The sequence below is a fragment of the Pleurodeles waltl genome, chromosome 5, assembly GCF_031143425.1.
Source record: "Pleurodeles waltl isolate 20211129_DDA chromosome 5, aPleWal1.hap1.20221129, whole genome shotgun sequence".
Taxonomy (NCBI): Eukaryota; Metazoa; Chordata; class Amphibia; order Caudata; family Salamandridae; genus Pleurodeles; species Pleurodeles waltl.
Window position 1 is genome coordinate 230382589 of NC_090444.1, and position 23997 is coordinate 230406585.

A 23997-nucleotide genomic window follows, 5' to 3' on the forward strand; every position below is an offset into this window, starting at 1 on the left:
TAGCTGTGTCCTGTTGGTAGTATCCATTTACCGTTTCTCTGCCGAATTTAGTGGATTATTAGCCTAATTTTTATTTATAACATATTCTCTCCTGATCAGGTGCACAGAAATGGAAATTGGTCCACTATTAGGTGCACTGTAATTTACAAGCACATCAGTACTCTGCAGCTTCATAGTTGGCACCAGTTTCTTCCGATATTGAATCCAAGAGGGAGTATTTTCTCTTCCCAACCACAGGTGTTACCCTGGTGCTTTCAAAGGAATCTGTGCCTTATACAGACACCTTATGAATTAGGTTCATGCCAGACATGCTAATAGAGAACTATGGCTCCTTTCATAGACTACATTTATTGATGTAAGGCTTGGCGTGCCTCACCTAGTTTTTTTAAATCCCAAAGTTGTAACTGATTTGTATTTCAGAACAACAATTTGTCTTCTATAATAAGTGATTACTGTGCCAAGGAGCCGCTGCATAACATTGATGAACAGAGTGCTTTGATTTTATCGGGATAGAATTCAACCAAATTTTTATTCCAGGCACCTTTTCGTTCCCTTTAGTGTTGCTTTGATAACCAGTTTTTATTAGTTTTCAACTTTTGACGTTCTCCACAAATAATTATGTACAGCTACATCAATATACGTCGGATATGTAGACACAGTAAATGCATTGTCACCAATATCATTACGCATTCAGCCTATGATGTGTCCACCACCCCTCCGTATCTTATCTTGTTTTTGGGGGCATCCCTTTGCCTCACAGATCGGCTTCTCCTGGTGAACATACCAGTCCCTCACTCCTCCATCTCTCCAACAAAGGGGGTTCCAGCAGCTTCCAGCTATAGCCGATATATGTTTTGGCCACCAGTGTGGCCACCCCAATAAAGGTCCTCTCCAGTCTCAGTCCTCCAACCTCCGAGGAGACACCCAACATGGCTGTTCTAGGACCAAGATCAATTCGAGGGCTAAGGACCTCAGAAAGCTCACAGCCTATCTCTCCTCAAAAAGGAGGACAACACCAGTCAAGACCAAACCATAATAAAAAAGTCTGCTTTGAGTAGGGAACGCCATGTGCATGTGGCCTGAGTGGCTCGGCCTGTGCCCTGCAATTGCTGGGGAGTCCGATAAGTCATGTATAGATAATTATTAACTTGAACCATTTGTAGGAGTGAGGAGATTGCCAGGTCTCTGGGGGCCATACATGGCTCCCGCCAATTATCATCACCCAGTTCTCCCACCCATGCCTCCCATTTCTGATGCGACACCAGGAAACAATCAGGTGCGTTAACCATCAAGAAGCGGTAGATCCTGGAAATGGCCCCTTTGCCCAGTTTCTCCAACAGTAGTTTAGCCTCAGCAGAGATGGAAGTGGGTTTGGGGGGGTGGGTTAAGAGGGTGGTGGCGTAATAATCTTGGATCTGGAAATCCACGAGGATTTGGGTAAGTAGGGCATGCCCCAACTTGAGGTAACAGTAATATTGCCTGCGGGAGAGCTGTTGAGCTCCTTCAAGTCCCAGAACATCATCAGTGTTCCACCACCTCTAAAATCTTCCAAATAGGTTATCTCTATCCTATCCCAGTGTGTAAAGCCCTGGAGGCCCGACACATGAGTCAGCAATGTACCTTGCCACAACACGTCATCCCAGTAAGCTTATGTTCCCAATTATTTTACAGTAGAACTGCCCTCCAGCAAAGCAGGGTCATCTGGGTACAGTTGGGGAGAGAGTGAGGTATAATTGCACTGTGGAGTAGGTCGAGAAGACAGTCCAGAACTAGAATATGGCGTTCTATCCGGTATGTGGGGTTGTCCCAACCCCCAGTAAACCAGTCATTGATTGTTTCGGTTTGTGCAACTAGGTAGCACCCATAAAGATTGGACATACCCAGACCCCCACTGTACAGGGATTTCCTAGCAGAAGTGAAGGCTACTCTGTATCGCCCCCCCCGGCCCAGACCAAGGTGGTGATCTTGGATGTTATTGTGTGGAACCAAATTTGGGGCTTCGGTTGAGGCATGTTTGCGAGGACTTACAAAAAAGCATGGGAGGCACATCATTTTAAATAAGGCTACTTGTCCCATAGGATTTAGAGGTAGGTGACCCCATTTCTGTAGATCCTTATTCAAGGTTTCCATAAAGGTCTGATAATTAAGGGTCCAGGCTAGGCCTGGGAGGTGTGAGATATGGATATAGATATATAAATATTTGAAGGAGAGACACTATAGCAGGAATATAGGGCACCAGGAATGCCCTCCTGCGTAGGCTCTACCGGCCCTAACAGCGACTTGGTCATGTTGATCCACAGGCCAGAGGCTTCACTATGTAGATGAAGGATTTCAAGACACCCAGGACCTGAAGATTGCGGGTCCCCGAGGAGTAGTAGGATGTCATTGCACAAAGAGCTATGTGTTCTTCAGGATCCCCCTTCCCAGTGCCATTCCAGAATTTGAGTGTTACATCTGATAAGGCACGCACCAAGGGTTCAATTACTAGGGTGAAAAGTAACGGAGATAGAGGACAGCCCTGATGGGTGCCTCTGCAAATTGGAAAGGGCAGTGATAAGAAACCATTTACATGGACCTGGCTTTAGGGTCAATGTATAGCAAGCCTATGAGTCTACGGAGGTAAGGCCCAAAACCTGCTCGCTGCAGGTCACCCTCCAAGAAGGTTCACACAACAGTGTTGAAAGCCTTTTCAAGGTCAATTAGAAGTAAGGCCGGCGCAACTGCAAAATGGCGAACGGTACCCTCCGTATGCAATGGTGGGTGCTTCTGCTAGGTGCGAACCATCATTGATCTGGGTGGATTAGATGAGTCCGTGTCTGACTCAATGTAGTCACTAGGATCTTTGCAAATACTTTAATGTTGGCATTTATGAGAGAGATAGGTCTGTATGAGTAGCAGTGGTCCTCAACACAGTAGTGGCAGAATCTAGGTATGGGGGGAATGAACCACTCTCCACTGCTTCAGTGTAGAGGGCCAGTAGGTGAGGGAGCAAATGGGTCTTGTAGCTTTTACACAATTCAGGAGGAAATCCATATAGGCCAGGGGTCTTGACCGAATAAATATCTGAAATAGCCACATTTATTTCCACGTTTATTTGGTCTACCAGATGTCAGGCATTGATGCGCCACATGAGTCTCAGTGAGCCCTGAGGGGGTCCCAATTCTATGAGGAGGGACTCGTTGTAGGAGATGTCTCGGGGCAGGATCCATATGGATTGTATTTGCATGAGGTCACTGGCTGGGAGTGAAATCTGGCTGATTCTGGGCTCCAGTTTGTGCTGCTGACATTTTCATCAACAGCTGTTGTGAGGGGTTCCACATCCTCCAGGCATCAGAGAGGCCCGTTGAGTCCGCCCATGATATAAGTTGGGAGGACAGAGCCGCTCGGCGAGGGACCTCTGATATATCTAGTTTGGGGATCTAGGACTGTGTTAAAATCACCCCCATCAGGATAGGCTAATTCCTGGGGGAAGAGTGACCACAAGATCTCAGAGTGCCTGCAGTGTCGAATGCAACATCTGTGGCGGACATAGGATTATATAAAGTTGCAATGTTGAGCTTCCTGATGGGCTCAGTCCCTCTGTACCTTGTGCCCCAGGATCAAGACCTTGTGAGCCATCTCGAGAAGATGAAAGACTCGATCATAGCCAAATCGGCTGAGAAAGGGGCAGGGGAAGCCTAAAAGGTGCTTTTTTTGGATTCTGACCACATCAGGGCGGAACCCCTTTATATAGTGCAGTACTGCTGATCTCTTTATACAGGGAGTGCAGAATTATTAGGCAAATGAGTATTTTGACCACATCATCCTCTTTATGCATGTTGTCTTACTCCAAGCTGTATAGGCTCGAAAGCCTACTACCAATTAAGCATATTAGGTGATGTGCATCTCTGTAATGAGAAGGGGTGTGGTCTAATGACATCAACACCCTATATCAGGTGTGCATAATTATTAGGCAACTTCCTTTCCTTTGGCAAAATGGGTCAAAAGAAGGACTTGACAGGCTCAGAAAAGTCAAAAATAGTGAGATATCTTGCAGAGGGATGCAGCACTCTTAAAATTGCAAAGCTTCTGAAGCGTGATCATCGAACAATCAAGCGTTACATTCAAAATAGTCAACAGGGTCGCAAGAAGCGTGTGGAAAAACCAAGGCGCAAAATAACTGCCCATGAACTGAGAAAAGTCAAGCGTGCAGCTGCCACGATGCCACTTGCCACCAGTTTGGCCATATTTCAGAGCTGCAACATCACTGGAGTGCCCAAAAGCACAAGGTGTGCAATACTCAGAGACATGGCCAAGGTAAGAAAGGCTGAAAGACGACCACCACTGAACAAGACACACAAGCTGAAACGTCAAGACTGGGCCAAGAAATATCTCAAGACTGATTTTTCTAAGGTTTTATGGACTGATGAAATGAGAGTGAGTCTTGATGGGCCAGATGGATGGGCCCGTGGCTGGATTGGTAAAGGGCAGAGAGCTCCAGTCCGACTCAGACGCCAGCAAGGTGGAGGTGGAGTACTGGTTTGGGCTGGTATCATCAAAGATGAGCTTGTGGGGCCTTTTCGGGTTGAGGATGGAGTCAAGCTCAACTCCCAGTCCTACTGCCAGTTCCTGGAAGACACCTTCTTCAAGCAGTGGTACAGGAAGAAGTCTGCATCCTTCAAGAAAAACATGATTTTCATGCAGGACAATGCTCCATCACATGCGTCCAAGTACTCCACAGCGTGGCTGGCAAGAAAGGGTATAAAAGAAGGAAATCTAATGACATGGCCTCCTTGTTCACCTGATCTGAACCCCATTGAGAACCTGTGGTCCATCATCAAATGTGAGATTTACAAGGAGGGAAAACAGTACACCTCTCTGAACAGTGTCTGGGAGGCTGTGGTTGCTGCTACACGCAATGTTGATGGTGAACAGATCAAAACACTGACAGAATCCATGGATGGCAGGCTTTTGAGTGTCCTTGCAAAGAAAGGTGGCTATATTGGTCACTGATTTGTTTTTGTTTTGTTTTTGAATGTCAGAAATGTATATTTGTGAATGTTGAGATGTTATATTGGTTTCACTGGTAATGATAAATAATTGAAATGGGTATATATTTTTTTTTGTTAAGTTGCCTAATAATTATGCACAGTGATAGTCACCTGCACACACAGATATCCCCCTAACATAGCTAAAACTAAAAACAAACTAAAAACTACTTCCAAAAATATTCAGTTTTGATATTAATGAGTTTTTTGGGTTCATTGAGAACATGGTTGTTGTTCAATAATAAAATTAATCCTCAAAAATACAACTTGCCTAATAATTCTGCACTCCCTGTATAGTCAAGGAACCCATTTACATTCCAGCAAACCTTAACCATTTGAGGCGCAACTGGAAATCAGTGAAACGACTCCCTTTTATGAGAAGCATCACAGTCCCTAGAGAGAAAAGCTTGGTGGTGCACTAGAGCAGATTGTGCGTAGGTGAATGTATGCAGTGCCTGAAGTTCGTTATAGGTGCCTAAAAAGGAAAGAAATTCAGAACAAAGCACATTAACCCCTCTCCCTACCTCATACTTTCATCATTGAAGCATCTGTCGTCCAATGTTTGAACATAAAGAAACTTGTAGAGGGCTCGGAATCATTCCAAGGTTCCCAGTTGCCCAATGGCAGCAAGTCCAACGGGGACCCAGCTGTCCCTGCATCCGCAACCTCCCTAGCTGTGGCAGGCCGGGGTGCCTGATATTCTGTCACCCATTCTGATGCCTGTTCGGGAGTGCCAAAGAAATGGGTGGACGATTGGAAGAAGACTTTTAGGCAGGCAAGGAAGAGGAGCACATATTGGATATTGAGCACCCAGAGTTTCTGTTTAATGTCCTTAAACAAGCATCTCTGCTGCTGGACCCACCTGAGTGTAGTCTGGTAAGATCATGATCTTGGTGTTGAGGTAGCACAGATCTTGGTGATGTTGAACCTCCTGAAGAATGACATCCTGATCTTCGTGATTGAGGATGCAGACTATCGTGTGGCAAGGGGGAGTCCCAGGGGGCGGCCGCTTAGCCAAGGTCTTATGCTCCCGCTCCACCACAAAGCAGTAAGACAGCTTCTCCGATGGGGGCCCAGGATCGGAACCATTCCTCCAGCAAGCAGTCCGCACTACAGGTCTCAACTCCCTCTGGGGACCCGATGAAGTTCAGGTTGTTTCTCATTGACCGGTTCTCAACATCTTCTGCTCTTATTTTCCAGTGTGGTAGCTGTGGCTAGCAGCTTGGTTAGCTGGCATTTAAGGGTTGTCATGTTGTCATCTTCATCCACTCAGACTTTATCCACTTTTATCGCTAGTGCTCCCCTGGAGTCTTGAAATGCTTTGAGCATGATGGCCAGGTCTGTGTGTTGGGCGTTGGTATTGATGGGGGCAGAGGGGACCTCTGAGGTTCCCTTGTTATTTGCAGTTTGTTTGGTGTACTGGTCCATTTTGGAATGGGTCAGGCTTCGGCTGTGGGGGGTTTGTCACACCTCATCTCCAAATGTGAAGCCATGTGTTCGCCTTGGGAGGATAGAGTAGCACCCCAGCTGACCCGCTTCCCCCAGGGCAACACCAGCAGCCAGCAAAGGCCGATGCAATGTGGATCATGGAGAGTGGTCACTGCTGAACAGGGCTCCTGGCAGGTGCGGTACAAGACCCAGGCTAAGAAAGCTCCCCAATCTTCCCCAAGCGCCACAGCAGGATTGAGTGGCTCACGGCCTGTTACAGTCTAGAACATCCTCCAGAGGGGAAAGACGATCCAGGAGATAACCAAGCGGGTGCAGGAGCCATCTCAATCTCAGCAGTTTGGTAAGATGAGTGTCCCAGGCTTTACACAGCTTTTCTGGATTTGAGGTAGAGTTAGTTCAACAAAGCCCTGGGATGTGTGTGAAATCAGCAGACACTTTTTGCTTGTCTGCCCCAGGGTGAGTCTCCGGGTAGAGGTGTGTCGATGGTGCCGGCCTACAGCGGTCCAGAAGGCAACAGGTGCTGTTGCATAGTTCCACACCCACCCAGGTCGTGTCTGTTCTGGACCTGAAACTGCCCATGTGTCAGCAGCAGCCACTTGCTAACCAGGCTGCAATGTGATGCTCTGCTGTTAAGCTGTATAGTGCAGGCCCCATCACCACCTCACAGTAGCTCTGTCGCCACGTGTAACCCTGTCTAGATGTGGGGGGTGGGGTGAGGGTGAGTAGAGGCAGGGCGCGAGGAGGCCCTGGGCTGCCAAATTGAGGAAAATAACCAGGGGTCTGCGGGGAAGCTGATTGCACCCAAGTCCCGCTTCAGCACCTGTACCTTGTTTCCTGCAGGACACCTTGGCGAACCTGCCCAAAGTCACAAGCTCGATCCCTCAGGGGTATGGCAGCCAGGTAGGTGGTGGTGGTGAGTTTAACTCTCTCCTTATGGTAATCCCAACCCACTGTAAGAACCTGAAAATAACTGGTATGAGGAACTGATGGTTGCCAGTGGTCTAGAAAACTCTCCAAACACTGACATCGTCTCTCCTCCTAGAATGGCTATGGAGGCAAAGGGGTTAATTTGCTGTGGTGATGAGGGGGGGCCTGAGGTCTTGAACCTTATGCTGCCCTCTGTGGCAGTCACGACAAACATCTTAAGAGGTACTTCAACCGGTGACAAGCACTTACAGAATCTCTTGTCCCCTTTACTGATGAAGCACTCACTGATTTCCTGCTGGGGGCATGGGTCAAGCCCTGCACAGGGTTTCCTGTGCACAAGACTATTGCCCACTACCACTCCCCCAGTCCTAGGGACCCAGCTTTCCTCACCTAGCACCCCACTCCGGCCAACCTGGTGATCCAGACCTCCACGTCCAAAGTTTACCTTTGTACATTCCCTTCCACACCTCTGAAAAGAAATTCAGAAGGCTGAACACCTCTGGCAAGAGATTTTCTCTTCCGCCAGCCTTGCACTTCAGCCCATGAACGCCAAGTGCCCCTTAGACTGATATTTCCACAAGTTTGGGACTCGGTTACGCAAGTGCTGCCCATGGGCTCAGAGGAGACCCAATCCATCTTAGCCCAGACTGATGGCAGGGATGCAGCAAAGTTACCTATACACCAGCACTTTAAGGACAGCAGGGCTACTGCCTGGTTATTGAGACACTCCATGTTAACCACACTCTGCTTTTTGCCCGTTCCGTGGCTATGGTGGGAACGGTCAGCCGTGTCCATACTTGCCTAGCCATCACAGTCAACAGGCTCCCTAGCCTTTTGAAGCAGCGGATGCGGTTCCACAGGCCTAATGGAAGATCTGCTCAGTTCACCGCCCAGTATCCACAGCCTCCAATTCTCTCTAGTATGCCCTGTAGGAAGTTGGCTGTGTATGTACTATCTCAAAGTGAGAGATAGTGTGCACAGAGTCCAAGGGGTTCCCCTTCGAGGTTGATAGTTTCAAAATTAGATAAAACTAATGTTCTATTTTGTGGTAGTGTGGTCGAACAGTAGGCTTATCAGAGGATAGTGTTAAGCATTTGTTGTGCACACACAGGCAATAAATGAGGAACACACACTCAAAGGCTTAACCCCAGGGCAATAGTTTTTATGTAGAAAAATATATTTTCTTAATTTATTTTAGAACCACAAGATTAAAGATTTGAGGTAAGTACATAAAATGCAATGTACATCACACAGGTCAGTATAGAACTTTGATTTAAAACAGTAGTACACACAGTTTTGGTTAAAATGGCAATAAGCTATTTTAAAAGTGGACACAGCGCAAACATCAACAGTTCCCGGAGGAGGTAAGTTTGGTTAGGTTTCTCAGGTAAGTAAAGCACTTACACAGTCAGTCTCCCGGGCATAGGCAGTCCACCGTTGGGGGTTCAAGGCAACCCCAAAGCCACAGCATCAGCAACACAGGGCCGGTCAGGTGCAGAGGTCAAAGGAGGGCCCAAAACACATAGGCGCCTATGAAGAACAGGGGTGCTCCGGTCGTAGTCTGCTTACAGGTAAGTACCTCTGTCCTCGGGGAGCAGACCAGAGGGGTTTGTAGAGCAATGGGACACACACACACACAAGCCCACAAAATACACCCTCAGCGGCACAGGGGTGGCCGGGTGCAGTGGACAGAGAAGGCGTCGGGTTTGCTATTGAAAGCAATGGAGGGACCCGGGGGTCACTTAGGCGATGCAGGCAGGGCACAGGGGGGCTTCTTGGGCCAGCCACCGACTCAGCTAGGATGAGGGCCGTCTGCTGGTCACTCCTGCACTAGTAGGTGATTCCTCTCAGTCCTGGGGGCTGTGGGTGCGGTGCTTGGTCCAGACATCTGGTTCCTTTGTTACCAGGCAGTCGCGGTCAGGGGGAGCCTCTGGATCCTCTCTGCAGGCGTCGCTGTGGGAGTGCAGGGGGGTCGTCTCAGGGAGTCCACATCGTTGGAGTCGTCTAGGAGTCCTCTCTGCGGTGTTGGTTTCTCCAAACTCGAGCCAGGTGCGTCGGGTGCAGTGTGTGAAGACTTGCGCTTCGGGCGGGAAGTGGAGCCTCTTTAAAAGTTGCTTTAAAGTTGCAAAGTTGTTGTAGTTTCTGAACAGTGCTGCTATTCTTGGGAGTTTCTTGGTCCTTTAGGTGCAGGGCAGTCCTCTGAGTCCTCAGAGGTTGCTGGTCCCATCAGATGCGTCGCTGTGCAGGTTCTCTGAGTCTGTAGACAGGCCGGTAGGGCTGGGCCCAAGTCAGTTGGTGTCTCCTTCGTCTCTGCGGGGCTTTCAGGTCGGCAGTCCTTCTTCTTTCTTCAGGTTGCAGGAATCTGCTTTCCAGGGTTCAGGGTCGCCCCTAAATACTGAATTTAGGGGTGTGTTTAGGTCGGGGGCAGTAGCCAATGGCTACTGTCCTTGAGGGTGGCTACACCCTCTTTGTGCCTCCTTCCTGAGGGGAGGGGGGGGCACATCCCTATTCCTATTGGGGGAATCCTCTAATCTCAAGATGGAGGATTTCTTAAGGCAGGGGTCACCTCAGCTCAGGACACCTTAGGGGCTGTCCTGACTGGTGGGTGACTCCTCCTTGTTTTTCTCATTATCTCCTCTGGACATGCCGCCAAAAGTGGGGGCTGTGTCCAGTGGGCGGGCATCTCCACTAAATGGAGTGCCCTGGGGCATTGTAACACTGAGCCTGAGCCTTTGAGACTCACTGCTAGGTGTTACAGTTCCTGCAGGGGGGGGGGGAGGTGTTAAGCACCTCCACCCAGTGCAGGCTTTGTTTCTGGCCTCAGAGAGCACAAAGGCTCTCACCCCAGGGGGTCAGAAACTCGTCTCAGTGGCAGGCTGACACAGACCAGTCAGTCCTGCATTGAAGGATGGGTTTGTTATTCTGAGAAGTTTGATACCAAAATTCCCAGTATTCAGTGTAGCCATTATGGAGCTGGGGAGTTCGTTTTGACAAACTCCCAGACCATATACTTAATGTGGCCACGCTGTACTTACAATGTCTAAGAATAGACTTCGACACTGTAGGGGCACATTGCTCATACATCTATGCCCTTACCTGTGTATAGTGCACCCTGCCTTAGGGCTGTAAGGCCCGCTAGAGGGGTGAATTACCTATGCCACAGGCAGTATATTGTGTGCATGGCATCCTGAGGGGATGCCATGCCGACTTTGCCTTTTTCTCCCCACTAACACCCACAATCTGCAATGGCAGTGTGCATCTGTTAGAGGAGGGGTTGCTTAGGGTGGCACAACACATGCTGCAGCCCTTAGGGTCCTTCTCTGGTCACAGGGCCCTTGCTACCACTGGTACCTTTTACAAGGGACTTTTCTGTGTGCCATGGATGTGCCAGTTGTGGAACAATGGTACATTTTTAAGTGAAAGAACACTGGTGCTGGGGCCTGGTTTGTCTCATCACACTTCTCAGTCAAGTCAGCATCAGTATCGGGCAGAAAGTGGGGGGTAACTGCAACAAGGAGCTATTTTCTTACATGCCCTCACACCATCCCGGACAAATGGCCCGTGGCAGGATCGAGCAGCATATGCCCCGAAAGCAGTCCATAACCCCGACATATGAGTGTTCCATATTGTTCAACTGGATTATGCGCTTCCATTCATAAACTCCCTGATGGAAGACCATCTCTCCCTTCTGCATCCAGATTGAGGGCTCTTTTGGCCAAAAGATCCATTGAGAGGGTGTGGACATCAGAAGTAGGTCTTGATTGCTATTCCTGCTACTTTCTGGTACTGAAAAAGAACAGATGCCTCCTCCCTGTACTAGACCTGCATCCTCTTAACTACTTCCTGAGAAGCAAACAATACTCACATTGGCTCACGTCCTGCCCTAGATCCTGGAGACTGGATGGTAGCGTTTGAATTGCAAGAGGCATATTTTCACATAGGCATCCTTCCGGCCCACAGACTTTACCTGTGGTTCATGGTGGGCCACAAGCACTTTCAGTTCGTTGTGCTGCCCATTGGCCTTACTATTGCTTCTTGGGTGTTAACAAAGGTGATGTCAGTGATTGCAGCCCATCTTCCGAGGTCAGGAGTTCCAGTCTACCCCTTTGACTGCTGGCTGTTGAAGGCAGGATCGTCCCAGGCAGTTGTCGCCGACATTCAGACTGTGAACCTCCTGCATTTGCTAGGGTTCACTATCAACATGCCAAAGTCACCCCTGGATCTCTCTGATGCTCCATTTCTTTGGAGCTATTCCAGGCCTATCCTCAGGTGAGAACATGATATTCATACTATGATTTCAATGTTCCAGCCTCTGTCATGGATTTTGGTGAGACTGACTCTGAGGCTGTTGGGCCTCATGGCCTCCTGTTTTCTGCTGGTGACACATGCCTGGTGGCATACAAGGGCTATGAAGTGGGACCTAAAGTCCCAGTGGGCGCAGCGTCAGGGGAATCTCTCCAACCTCTTCCAGGTGTCGGATAAACTGCAAAAGATCTGCAGTGGCTGACGAACTGCGATTGGGTCAGAATCTTCATTCCCCACCCAAAGCTCACAGTAGTGACAGATGCGTCACTTCAGGGTTGGCGTGGGCGCTGGAGATCCAAGGACTCTGATCTCTGGTGTAGTATCAACCTGTTAGAGTTAACAGCGATTGATCTGGCTTTGAGAGCCTTTCTTCCTTCCACCAAAGGAAGGCCGGTTCAGTTGTTCATGAACAACACTGCTGCCAAGCATGGCAGAGTGAGGTCATAGACCATGTCCCAAGAGGCCATGTATTTTTGGACATGGCTAGAATGTCGTACATAATCCTGGTCGTACAGTAAGGCTATCTGAATGCCAGAGTAGACAAACTGAGCTATTGATGCTGTGCGGATCACAAATGGCATCACCACCTGGTGGTGGTGCAAATTATTTTGCAGGACTGGGGAAGAGCTTGTTTAGATCTATTTGCTATCACCAAAAATGTGCAATATCAGCATTTCTGCTTGCTGGAGTTTCCAAGCTGGCTCCCGCTTGGAGACCCATTTTGTCTCAAGTGGATCACCGGCCTCCTGTACGCCTTCCTGCTGATAACACTTTTGCCCAGACACCTTGAGAAGATTAGCAACGACCAGCCTGAAGTCATCCTTGTGCTTTCAGATTGGTTGTGGAGAGAATGGTATCTCAAACTTCTGAGCATGAGCATTGGTCCCCCAACCAGGCTGGCACTTTGGGAGGATATTGTGTCGCAGCAAGGGAGCAGGGTTCTTCACCCGGACCTGCTCACGTGCCAAAAAATGAGTTTTTGACCTCCCCTCAGAAGTCTGCTTTGCCATTCCAGCAGCCATGCATCCACCAACAAAGACAGTATATGCCTGCTCTTGGAACAAGTTTGTAGCTTGGTGCAGTGTCAAGCATATTGATCCTCTCTCTGCACCTTTGTCTGAGGTACTGATAAACCTTTTATTGTTAACTCTGCAAGGGTTGTGTTTCGTTTGGCCATATTGGCTGTGCACCCTCCATGCATCAATTTAATTCCAGACAAACTGGTTCTCCGCACCTGTGCCTTGTTCCTGCCAAAAATGGTGATTCCTTTACCTTCTTCGCTCTGCTCCACCCTTTCAAGGAGTCCATCGATTGGACTCAAAAAGAGCATTGTTTTTCTACATTGATCACAGCAGAGAGCACTGGGTGGGTTGTTTGCCACAGCAAAGAAAGAGAAAGCTGTGCAGAAACAGACCATCCCCAGGTGGATTGGTCCCTGCATTAAACTCTGCTACTCCCTGATCAAGAAGCAACTTTCTGAGGGCAGGTGGACTCATTACACCAGAGCCAAGGCTGTAACCACTGTGTTAGCTCACGGAGTCCCTGTCCTGGCCCTCTGTCAGGCTGCTACTTGGGCATCTCTGTGCATATTTACCAAATATTACAGTCAGGTCCGTCAGGACAGACACTTTGCCTGTTTGATTATCCAAGACATTTTGGTCTGAACCTGTGCGTAGACCCACCTCTGGGGCGGTATTGCTTGGGTATCTATTCTAAGGTAAGGAATCAAAGGTAACATCTTATCTGGTAGAGACTCTGTCTAGCCACAGACTTCTTACTGATGCTTCCAACCTCTTGGCTCTGCAATTGTTCTTTTGCAGCTCATAAGGTTCCTTACTGTCTGCCCACTGGTCCTTCAGCCTTCTGATGTGGCCCTGTGCATCTGGCACAGAAAGGTCATGAAAAAAACCTGATGTTACCATGCTGGGGTGGCCCCTACATAGGCACTGCATATGTCACTTCTGGCGTGGACAACACTGATGCATAGCTGATAGCAGCACGCAGAGGTACTGGTAAGATTTTCGGCATCCAGTCTGACACCTGGGAAATATTCTAAGGTAAGGAATCCGCAGCTATATAGTCTGTACCAGAAAAGTTGTAACCAAAGGAAAGTAACTTGTACTTTGATGCTTTCGGTTGCTGTGATCCTCAATTTGGCTAAAAAAACTACGTTAAAAAAAATGGCCCTGGTCAGGTTATATTATGTCTGATGCTGTTTTACCTTTAAGTATGAAGAGATGTCTTCCCATTAAATGGGAATATGAAAGAACTAGAACATTAGGATAAGTTGCCCTTACGGTGACTAGCTGAGGTCTGTCTACTATTCCCAACAATCTCCCGTCAACCACACAACCATGAAGTAACTGCATTGCACAACTTGTTTCCCTCACTGGTCAAGATTCTAGGCCAAACAGTGAAATGGTAGTACACAGTGTTCTGTTAATAACAAAAGGCTGAGTTACAAATTAGGTTTACAGCTTGTGGCCCCATAACCAGGTGACTTGGTACCTATTAGTTGTGAATGGTAAAGAACCTAGGATTAGGAGTGAACGACTCTCAACTGAGGTAATTTTATTGTTTGCCTTTGCATGCTTCTTTTCTGCAATATCAATGTCATTTTTGGATTTATAGTTCACCCTCTTACATAAAACGTGTTGCATCTTTCCAGGATCCTCTTGTCCATTTATCAGAGGATATGATTGCGAGGACATATAATATTTATGCAATCATGTTTCAGTATGCAGTAGACATTTTAACATGGGAGAAAGAAAATGAGTTGCCTCTAGGGTTGGAGTGTGTGTAAGTATAATTTTGCTCTTTTCTCGTGTAAGATTGTATTTGGTTTACTTGATTTGAGGCAATTAAATGATGATCTCAAAGTTCGCACATATCAATGTTTAATTAAAATAGTCCAGCATCAAACATCGTTCCCAACTGTCTGCTAGTTATTCAGTTACCAGTGTTGTGCTTTAGAGTGAGTGAATGCTTGATACCACCTTCAAGAGACGTAAAGTTTTATCTATGACCAGTTTGGTGTTTATGGGACAGGTCACAACACGAAGACACAAATTTTGCTTTTAATTTATTTGTGCTTAGAACTACCTTCCTACTTATCCCACGGTGACCAAAGTGAACGTGGTGAAGTAGTATGTTATTGTAAAGGCATTCATAATTGAAGGGTCTCTCACATTCAGTTCCATTGAATTTTCCCTCAGTGGTAGCACTTCAGTGGAAAGCATATTGGCAGTTTAATACAACATTTTTTATGAACTCGGCAATAAATTAGAGCGTTGCAGTACAAAATGTGACAACATTCTAGAAGCAATAAGTGGTGTAGGAAGCTGGCCTGGTGTGTGGTGGGTATCCAAGGTACTTACACCTTATACAAGGTCCATGTACCCCTTATTAGTGAAGTGTAGGCAGTGTCTAGAAGCCAGGCTTTCTAGAGGTAGCTGTGGATGAGCAGCCAAGGCTTATCTAGGAGACATGCAAAGCTCATGCAATACCACTGTAGTCACACAGCACTTACACACATGAAAGAAAATACTCAGTTGTACCAAAACAAAGGTACTTTATTTTTGGTCACACAATACCACAAAATACTAGACGGGCAGTCCTCTATAGGAGGTAAGTAATACACCAAATATATACACTAGCAATCAGAAATAGGCATAGAAAAGGTTAGACAACTGTGCAAATAACAATAACCATTAGTGACCCTAGGGTGAGCACAAACCATATACCAAAAAAATGCAATGCGAACACAGGACCCCCACCTAGGTAAGTGGAATGTGTAGAGGGGAGCTGGGTGTGCTAGAAAACCACAGAGGTAAGTAACACAACACTCCCAGCGACCAGGAAAGCAGGAGTAAATCACTGGATTTTCCCCAAACCACTCAAAAGGAGGAAAAGAAGAAAAGAAGACGACTCAGAGAAGTCTGCAAGAAACCCAGCGCTGAATTCCTGAAGAAAGAAGACCTGTGGAGAGAGAGGGGACCAAATCCAAGAGTGTCAGTGGAGTCAAGGAGGAGTAGGAGCTACTACCCACCCAGCTGTAGTTGCAAGAGTTGGTAGACAGTGATGAAGACCAGGTCAACACTGCAGCCCTGGAACCAGAGAAGAGTTGCTGATGGATGCAGAAGATGTCCCACGCTGGAATGAAGATTGCAGACAGGTGTCATTGCAGCTATTCCACCAACAAGGCTTGGCAAAGGCAAATTCGCGGTTAGGGGAAAAGTGGTGCTGCTGGATACCAGCAAGTAACAGGAGGACTCCACCCAGGAAGGGGAGGCACAGGGGACCCTCTGCGTCACAGAGAGTCCACAGGAGCAGAGGCTGCACCCACAGAAGTCCCACAGGACCGGGACACAGGAGTTGCATAAGAAGCCCACACAGCACTACAGAAGAAGTGGATCCCATGCCGCCCGAGAACCACACAGCAGGCTGTGCTTTGCAGGAAGGTGTGCTGGGGGCTGGAGCAACATGTCTCCTGAAGATCCCTTGGAGGAGATTCAAACAAGCATTGGCGGCTGAAAAAAAAAAAATGCGGTGCACAGGGGTACTGTCCTGCGTGGGAAGGCAGAGGCTTACCTCCACCAAAGTTGGACAGCTGGCAGAGAGGACCAAGAGGACCACCACCCGTGATGCAGGTTCCATGCAGCTCAAGATGAGGGGAGATCCACGCAGCCGGTCCTGGAGTTTGTTGGGGCACTTCTGCTATTGCAGGAGGGCCCTCACACACAGGTACCTGCACCCTGCCCTCTGGGCCTACAATAGGGATGACTTACAGTGACCTGGTGCAGTGACCTTTAGTGGAAACGGTTGCATGCACCCATTTCAAACAGACTGCAATGGCAGGCCTGCAGAACCCTTTGCATGGGCTCCCAATGGGTGGCCGAATAATTGCTGCAGCCCATAGGGATCCCCTGGTTCTCCAATGCCCAGGGTACCTAGGTACCATGTACTAGGGACTTATATGAGGGGATCAGTATGCCAATTGTGGGAAGTAAAAGGTACATTTTACAGGAGAGAGCATAAAAACTGGGGTCCTGGTTAGCAGGATCCCAGTAGACAGTCAAACACACTGACAACAGGCAAAAAATGGGGGTAACCATTCCAAGAAAGAGGGTAGTTTCCTACAGTGGTTCTTATAAACCCTGAGGAAAAGTTACTGAACAATCACACTTGTGATTGTCTTTGTCTGGATATTTACATCAACTGTTATGTGGTACTGTAGGAGTGATTCTTAAGATTAAAGGTGGGACAAGTCCACTGTATTTATTGCTAGACGTCAATAAGTTCCCTATATATCTCAACTTCCACTTTGTAATACTACTTTTCTAATTGCTTTCTCCAGTCTAAATAACATGCGTATTCTTTTTTTGTCATAGCAATAAGGATGATACCTTCTACTGCATGCTTTTTAATGATGAGGTTCACACTTACGAACAAGTGATTTACACTCTTCAGAAAGCTGTCAACTGCTCTCAGAAGGAAGCAATTGCTTTTGCAACTACAGTCGACAGAGATGTAAGTCAATTAGTTATGTTTACCTATTCTGTTTTACTGCACAGTCCTAACTCTTCTTGCATGTATTGCTGTGATAATATGTTTCTGCAAAGACTCCTGTAATTCTTTACCACAACCTGTTTCACAGCCCATTTCCATCAAATTGATCCCTATCTACCGAGCATTCAATGAAGTGGGCAGACCTATTTGTAATTTATACCCAATAGCGACAGAAATGTTTATTTTGCTTAACCTTTTATGGGAGAATAAAGCATATTTCAAACATACTTGATTGCACTCTAACAGTAGTTTTTTGTTTTTTTCTGGTTTAGAAAATTGTTTTTGGAGTGAACTTTTTTTTCCCTGTTAACTAGGTGTGGGTTATTTAGCAGTGATTTTATAATATTCTGTAGGATTAGAACTCTTCAACATTAATATTTTCACAGGGCAATTAGTACGGTCCGTAATTATTATTATTAGTGTGTGCATGGTAAGGAGTGGCTGTTTTTTCAGGTATAAGTGGCATCTCCAAACTCCCATAATGATATCATGCACATATAAAACTATAAACAATAATGCCCCTGACACTTTCGGGAAACTAAGAGAAACATAGGGGAAGGAACTGGGGGAAATGGTTGATACTGAATGGGAGACAGCCCTCATGCATCCTAATGAAGCCGCCATAAAGATCAGACTGAGACTTATACAATACAAAATATTACTAATCTTGTGAATGGGATTTCCCAAATAACAATGCCATTTTAGTTGAGATGCTGGGTAAAATAGAAGCCAGTGATAGGTGTAAGGGCACCTTATTGCTGAGATGGAGCAGCCCAAGCCACTGCTTCCTTGTCCAAATCTACATTTCTTCTTGCAGGTCTTTCCATTTAACATTAACTGATTACGGGGCAGAACACACACTTTTCATATTTCCTAAAGAGGAAGCTTTTGGGCATGTAGTTAATTCAGTTCCATCAAATTTGAGAACCTCATGCATATCATATCCTGAGAAAATAGAGCATCTCCTTTACTCAAGTTATTAATGAATATACTTAGTACCAAAGGGCATCTCCTTCCATCAGGAAAAACAGAGCTACTCATCCTTTGTGTGAATGCTATACTCTGTTTTGTAACAACACGCAGAGCAGGTGCACAATTCACTTTTTGTGGGGTGTATGGAGGGTACGAGGTTAGAAGAGATAATAACATTTTCATAGTTGTTGGCCTTGTAAACCATAGGGTCTTTTGCTTTATATATTAGATGCTGTAGGAAGTTGGCTCTGTATGCACTATTTCAAAGTAAGGAATAGTATGCACAGAGTCCAAGGGTTCCCCTTACAGGTAAGATAGTGGCAAAAAGAGATAATTCTAATTCTCTATTTTGTGGTAGTGTGGTCGAGCAGTAGGCTTATCAGAGGGTAGTGTTAAGCATTTGTTGTACACAGGCAATAAATGAGGAACACACACTCCGAGACAATTCCAAGCCAATATGTTTTTATATAGAAAAATATATTTTCTTAGTTTAATTTAAGAACCACAGGTTCAAGATTTACAAGTAATACTTCAAATGAAAGGTATTTCAGGTAGGTACTTTAGGAACTTTGAATTAGCAAAATATTATATACAGTTTTCACACAAATGGCAAATAGCTATTTTAAAACTGGACACTGCAATTTTCAACAGTTCCTGGGGGAGGTAAGTGTTAGTTTGTGCAGGTAAGTAAACCACCTACGGGGTTCAAGTTTAGGTCCAAGGTAGCCCACCGTTGGGGGTTTAGAGCAACCCCTAAGTTACCACACCAGCAGCTCAGGGCCGGTCAGGTGCAGAGGTCAAAGTGGTGCCCAAAACGCATAGGCTTCCATGGAGAAGGGGGTGCCCCGGTTCCAGTCTGCCAGCAGGTAAGTACCCGTGTCTTCGGAGGGCAGACCAGGGGGGTTTTGTAGGACACCGGCAGGGACACAAGTCCACACAGAAAGTACACCCTCAGCGGCACGGGGGTGGCTGGGTGCAAACAAGCGTCGGGTTTTCAATAGGAAGCAATGGGAGACCAAGGGGTCTCTTCAGCGATGCAGGCAGGCAAGGGGGGGGGGCTCCTCGGGGTAGCCACCACCTTGGCAAGGGAGAGGGCCACCTGGGGGTCGCTCCTGCACTGGAGGTCGGATCCTTCAGGTCCTAGGGGCTGCGGATGCAGTGCCTTTACCAGGTGTCGGGTCTTTGAAGGAGGCAGTCGCGGTCAGGGGGAGCCTCGGGATTCCCTCTGCAGGCGTCGCTGTGGGGGCTCAGGGGGGTCAACTCTGGCTACTCACGGTCTCGTAGTCGCCGGGGAGTCCTCCCTGAAGTGATTGTTCTCCACAAGTCGAGCCGGGGGCGTCGGTTCCAGAGTGCCAAGTCTCCCGCTTCCGGCGGGAAACGTGTGTTGTTTCAAAGTTGCTTCTTTGTTGCAAAGTTGCAGTCTTTGGTGAACAGAGCCGCTGTCCTCGGGAGTTCTTGGTCCTTTTAGATGCAGGGCAGTCCTCTGAGGCTTCAGAGGTCGCTGGTCCCTGTGGAAAGTGTCGCTGGAGCAGTGTCGTTAGAAGTGGGGAGACAGGCCGGTAGAGCTGGGGCCAAAGCAGTTGGTGTCTCAGTCTTCTCTGCACGGTTTTTCAGCTCAGCAGTCCTCTTCTTCTTAGGATTCAGGAATCTGAGTTCCTAGGTTCTGGGGAGCCCCTAAATACTGAATTTAGGGGTGTGTTTAGGTCTGGGCTAATGGCTACTAGCCCTGAGGGTGGCTACACCCTCTTTGTGCCTCCTCCCTGAGGGGAGGGGGGCACATTCCTATCCCTATTGGGGGAATCCTCCATCTGCAAGATGGAGGATTTCTAAAAGTCAGAGTCACCTCAGCTCAGGACACCTTAGGGGCTGTCCTGACTGGCCAGTGACTCCTCATTGTTTTTCTCATTATCTCCTCGGGCCGTGGCCGGAGGGGGCGGGCAACTCCACTAGCTGGAGTGCCCTGAGGTGCTGTAACAAAGGGGGTGAGCCTTTGAGGCTCACCGCCAGGTGTTACAGTTCCTGCAGGGGGAGGTGTGAAGCACCTCCACCCAGTACAGGCTTTGTTACTAGCCACAGAGTGACAAAGGCACTCTCCCCATGTGGCCAGCAACATGTCTGGTGTGTGGCAGGCTGCTAAAACCAGTCAGCCTACACAGGTAGTTGGTTAAGGTTTCAAGGGGCACCTCTAAGGTGCCCTTTGGGGTGTATGTTACAATAAAATGTACACTGGCATCAGTGTGCATTTATTGTGCTGAGAAGTTTGATACCAAACTTCACAGTTTTCAGTGTAGCCATTATGGTGCTGTGGAGTTCGTGCATGACAGACTCCCAGACCATATACTCTTATGGCTACCCTGCACTTACAATGTCTTAGGTTTTGCTTAGACACTGTAGGGGCACAGTGCTCATGCACTTATGCCCTCACCTATGGTATAGTGCACCCTGCCTTAGGGCTGTAAGGCTGCTAGAGGGGTGACTTATCTATACTGCATAGGCAGTGTGAGGTTGGCATGGCACCCTGAGGGGAGTGCCATGTCGACTTAGTCGTTTTATCCCCACTAGCACACACAAGCTGGCAAGCAGTGTGTCTGTGCTGAGTGAGGGGTCCCCAGGGTGGCATAAGACATGCTGCAGCCCTTAGAGACCTTCCCTGGTATCGGGGCCCTTGGTACCAGGGATACCAGTTACAAGGGACTCACCTGGATGCCAGGGTGTGCCAATTGTGGAAACAAAAGTACAGGTTAGGGAAAGAACACTGGTGCTGGTGCTGGGGCCTGATTAGCAGGCCTCAGCACACTTTCAAATCAAAACTGGCAGACCAGGGGGGTTTTGTAGAGCACTGGGGGGACACAAGAAGGCACACAAAACACACCCTCAGCGGCACGGGGCGACCGGGTGCAGTGTGCAAAGCAGGCGTCTGGTTTTAGAAAGGAAACAATGGAGAGACACGGGGTCACTCTAGTGGTGCAAGCAGGCACGGGGGGGGCTTCTCGGGACAGCCACCACCTGGGCTAGGCAGAGGGGGCACCTCGGGGTCACTCTTTCACTGAGGTTCGGTTCCTTCAGGTCCTGGGGGCTGCGGGTGCAGTGCTTGGTCCAGGTGTCAGGTCCCTTGTTACAGGCAGTCGTGGTCAGGGGAAGCCTCTGGATTCTCTCTGCAGGTGTCGCTGTGTGGGTCTGGGGGGTGGGGGGGGGGGGGGGTTGTCTCTGGCTACTCAAGGGGTCGCAGTCGCCGGGGAGTCCTCCCTGTGGTGTTGGTTCTCTGGATCTCGAGCCGGGGGCGTCGGGTGCAGAGTGTGAAGTCTCACGGTCAGGCGGGAAGAGTGAGTTTTTTTAAAGTTGCTTCTTTGTTGCAAAGATGTAGCTGTTGTTGAGCAGAGCCGCTGCTCACAGGAGTTTCTTGGTCCTGGAGGTCAGGGCAGTCCTCTGAGGCTTCAGAGGTCGCTGGTCCCTGTTGAATGCGTCGCTGGTTGCAGGTTTTCGACTCTGGAGACAGGCCAGTAGGGCTGGGGCCAAAGCAGTTGTCGTCCGTCATCTCCGCAGGCTTGTAGGTCAGCAATCCTTCTTTGTAGTTAGGTTGCAGGAATCTGATTTCCTGGGTTCTTGGGTGCCCCTAAATACTACATTTAGGGGTGTGTTTAGGTCTTGGAGGGCAGTAGCCCTGTGGGGAGGGGGGCACAACCCTAATCCTATTGGGGGAATCCTCCAAAACTAAGATGGAGGATTTCTAAAGGCAGGGGTCACTTTAGCTGAAGGCACCTTAGGGGCTGTCCTGACTGGTGTGTGACTCCTCTTTGTTTTTCTAATTATCTCCTCCAGCCTTGCCGCCAAAAGTGGGGGCAGTGGCCGGAGGGGCAGGCATCTCCATTAGCTGGGATGCCCTGGGGCACTGTAACAAAGGGGGTGAGCCTTTGAGGCTCACCACCAGGTGTTACAGTTCCTACAGGGGGAGGTGTGAAGCACCTCCACCCAGTACAGGCTTTGTTTCTGGCCACAGAGTGACACAGGCACGCTCCCCATGTGGCCAGTAACTCGTCTGGTTGTGGCAGGCTGGCAGAAACTGGTCAGCCCCACACTAGAAGGTGGGTTGGTATTCATGGGGCATGTCTAAGATGCCCTCTGGGTGCATGTTACAATAAATTGCACTCTGGCATCAGTGTGCCTTTATTGTGCTGAGAAGTTTGATACCAAACTTCCCAGATTTCAGTGTAGCCATTATGGAACTGTGGCGTTTGTGTTTGACAAACTCCCAGACCATATACTCTTATAGCTGCCCTGCACTTACACTGTCTAAGCAAAACATTAGACATTGTAGGGGTATAGTGCTCATGCACATATGCCCTCACCTGTGGTATAGTGCACCCTGCCTTAGGGCTGTAAGGCCTGCTAGAGGGGTGACTTACCTATGCCACAGGCAGTGTGAGGTTGGCATGGCACTCTGAGGGGAGTGCCATGTCGACTTAGTCATTTTCCCCCCACCAGCACACACAAGGCAGTGTGCATGTGCTGAGTGAGGGGTCCCCATGGTGGCATAAGACATGCTGCAGCCCTTAGAAACCTTCCCTGGCATCAGGGCCCTTGGTACCGGGGGTACCAGTTACAAGGGACTTATCTGAGTGCCATGGTTGTGCCAATTGTGGAGACGAAGGTACAGTTTTAGGGAAAGAATACTGGTGCTGGGGCCTGGTTAACAGGGTCCCATCACACTTTCAGTCAAAACTTAGCATCAGCAAAGGCAAAAAGTCAGGGGGTAACCATGCCAAGGAGGCATTTCCTTACAGATGCCACATGCCATCCAACCTCATCTACGGAAATGAACAGTGGAGTTTGTTGTAAGACGTAACTTGAAGGGGTGTAAAAGGGTATAGCGACTTCAGGAGGTGACACATGGCACAGCCAAGGTAATGTTGGTAATCTGAAAGTAACTGCTGGTAAAAAAAAAAAAAAAAACAATGTTGCCTAGTAGTTAAATGCAACTATTGACAGATATGTATTCCATGTTTGATGTCCACATTTTAATCAGGCAGTCAGTTTCATCTATCAGTATCCTTATTTTATTTTTTGTTACTGACATAATTCTGTAATAATGCTCTGTAATAGTTTGTGTAGATTATTACTTGTAACATTTTCTTTTTCCAAGGGCATTTCTAGCACTAGCTTTAATTGCCACAAGTTCAATGAGTTATAATAATACCCGTTAGTTCTAAAATATATTTTACTTTGTTATAATACGTTCTTTGTGCCAGTTTAAAGCTTGTATTAAAACGTTTGTATTTTTTTTTAAATCAAGGGGCGCAGATCAGTGCGATATGGTGATTTACAATATTGTGATCAAGCAAAGTCGGTGATTATGGTAAGTTTTTGTCTCTACTATTTATATCTGTTTTCTTGCAAACAAGCACTCCCTACCTCAAATTGTTTAATTTTGAAGCTTGCCTGTAAACAAATGACTGACTTGTGAGCAATGTCTTGGTGAACCTCATTATGAAATGATCATATTTTTAGGGGCTTTTAACAAGACCATTGACAGTATGTGAGACATAACTATATAAACACTTTTTCGGGCTGTGTTAATAATCAGGTCTCAATAAACACATCATTATGATTTAGTTGGTAGGGAATATAATAAGAGAGAATAATTGGATGAGACACTGCTTAATATTACAGTTAAAGACCATAATTATAAAGGCAATATGAAAATAATCTGGTAATTACACGTGACTATGTGGAGATGCCAAATGTTTATGTA

General features: G+C 47.6%; 1 protein-coding gene across 3 annotated transcripts in view; it reads left to right on the plus strand.

Annotated features, from left to right (window-relative positions):
- UBR2 (ubiquitin protein ligase E3 component n-recognin 2) overlaps positions 1-23997 on the plus strand; it is a 1248744-nt gene that overhangs the window by 68930 nt on the left and 1155817 nt on the right. For all 3 annotated transcript variants that reach the window (XM_069233963.1, XM_069233965.1, XM_069233964.1), the window contains exons 5-7: positions 14377-14507; positions 17099-17237; positions 23539-23601. In XM_069233963.1, coding sequence (XP_069090064.1) covers positions 14377-14507; positions 17099-17237; positions 23539-23601 — 333 coding nt within the window. The remainder of the gene's footprint in view (positions 1-14376; positions 14508-17098; positions 17238-23538; positions 23602-23997) is intronic.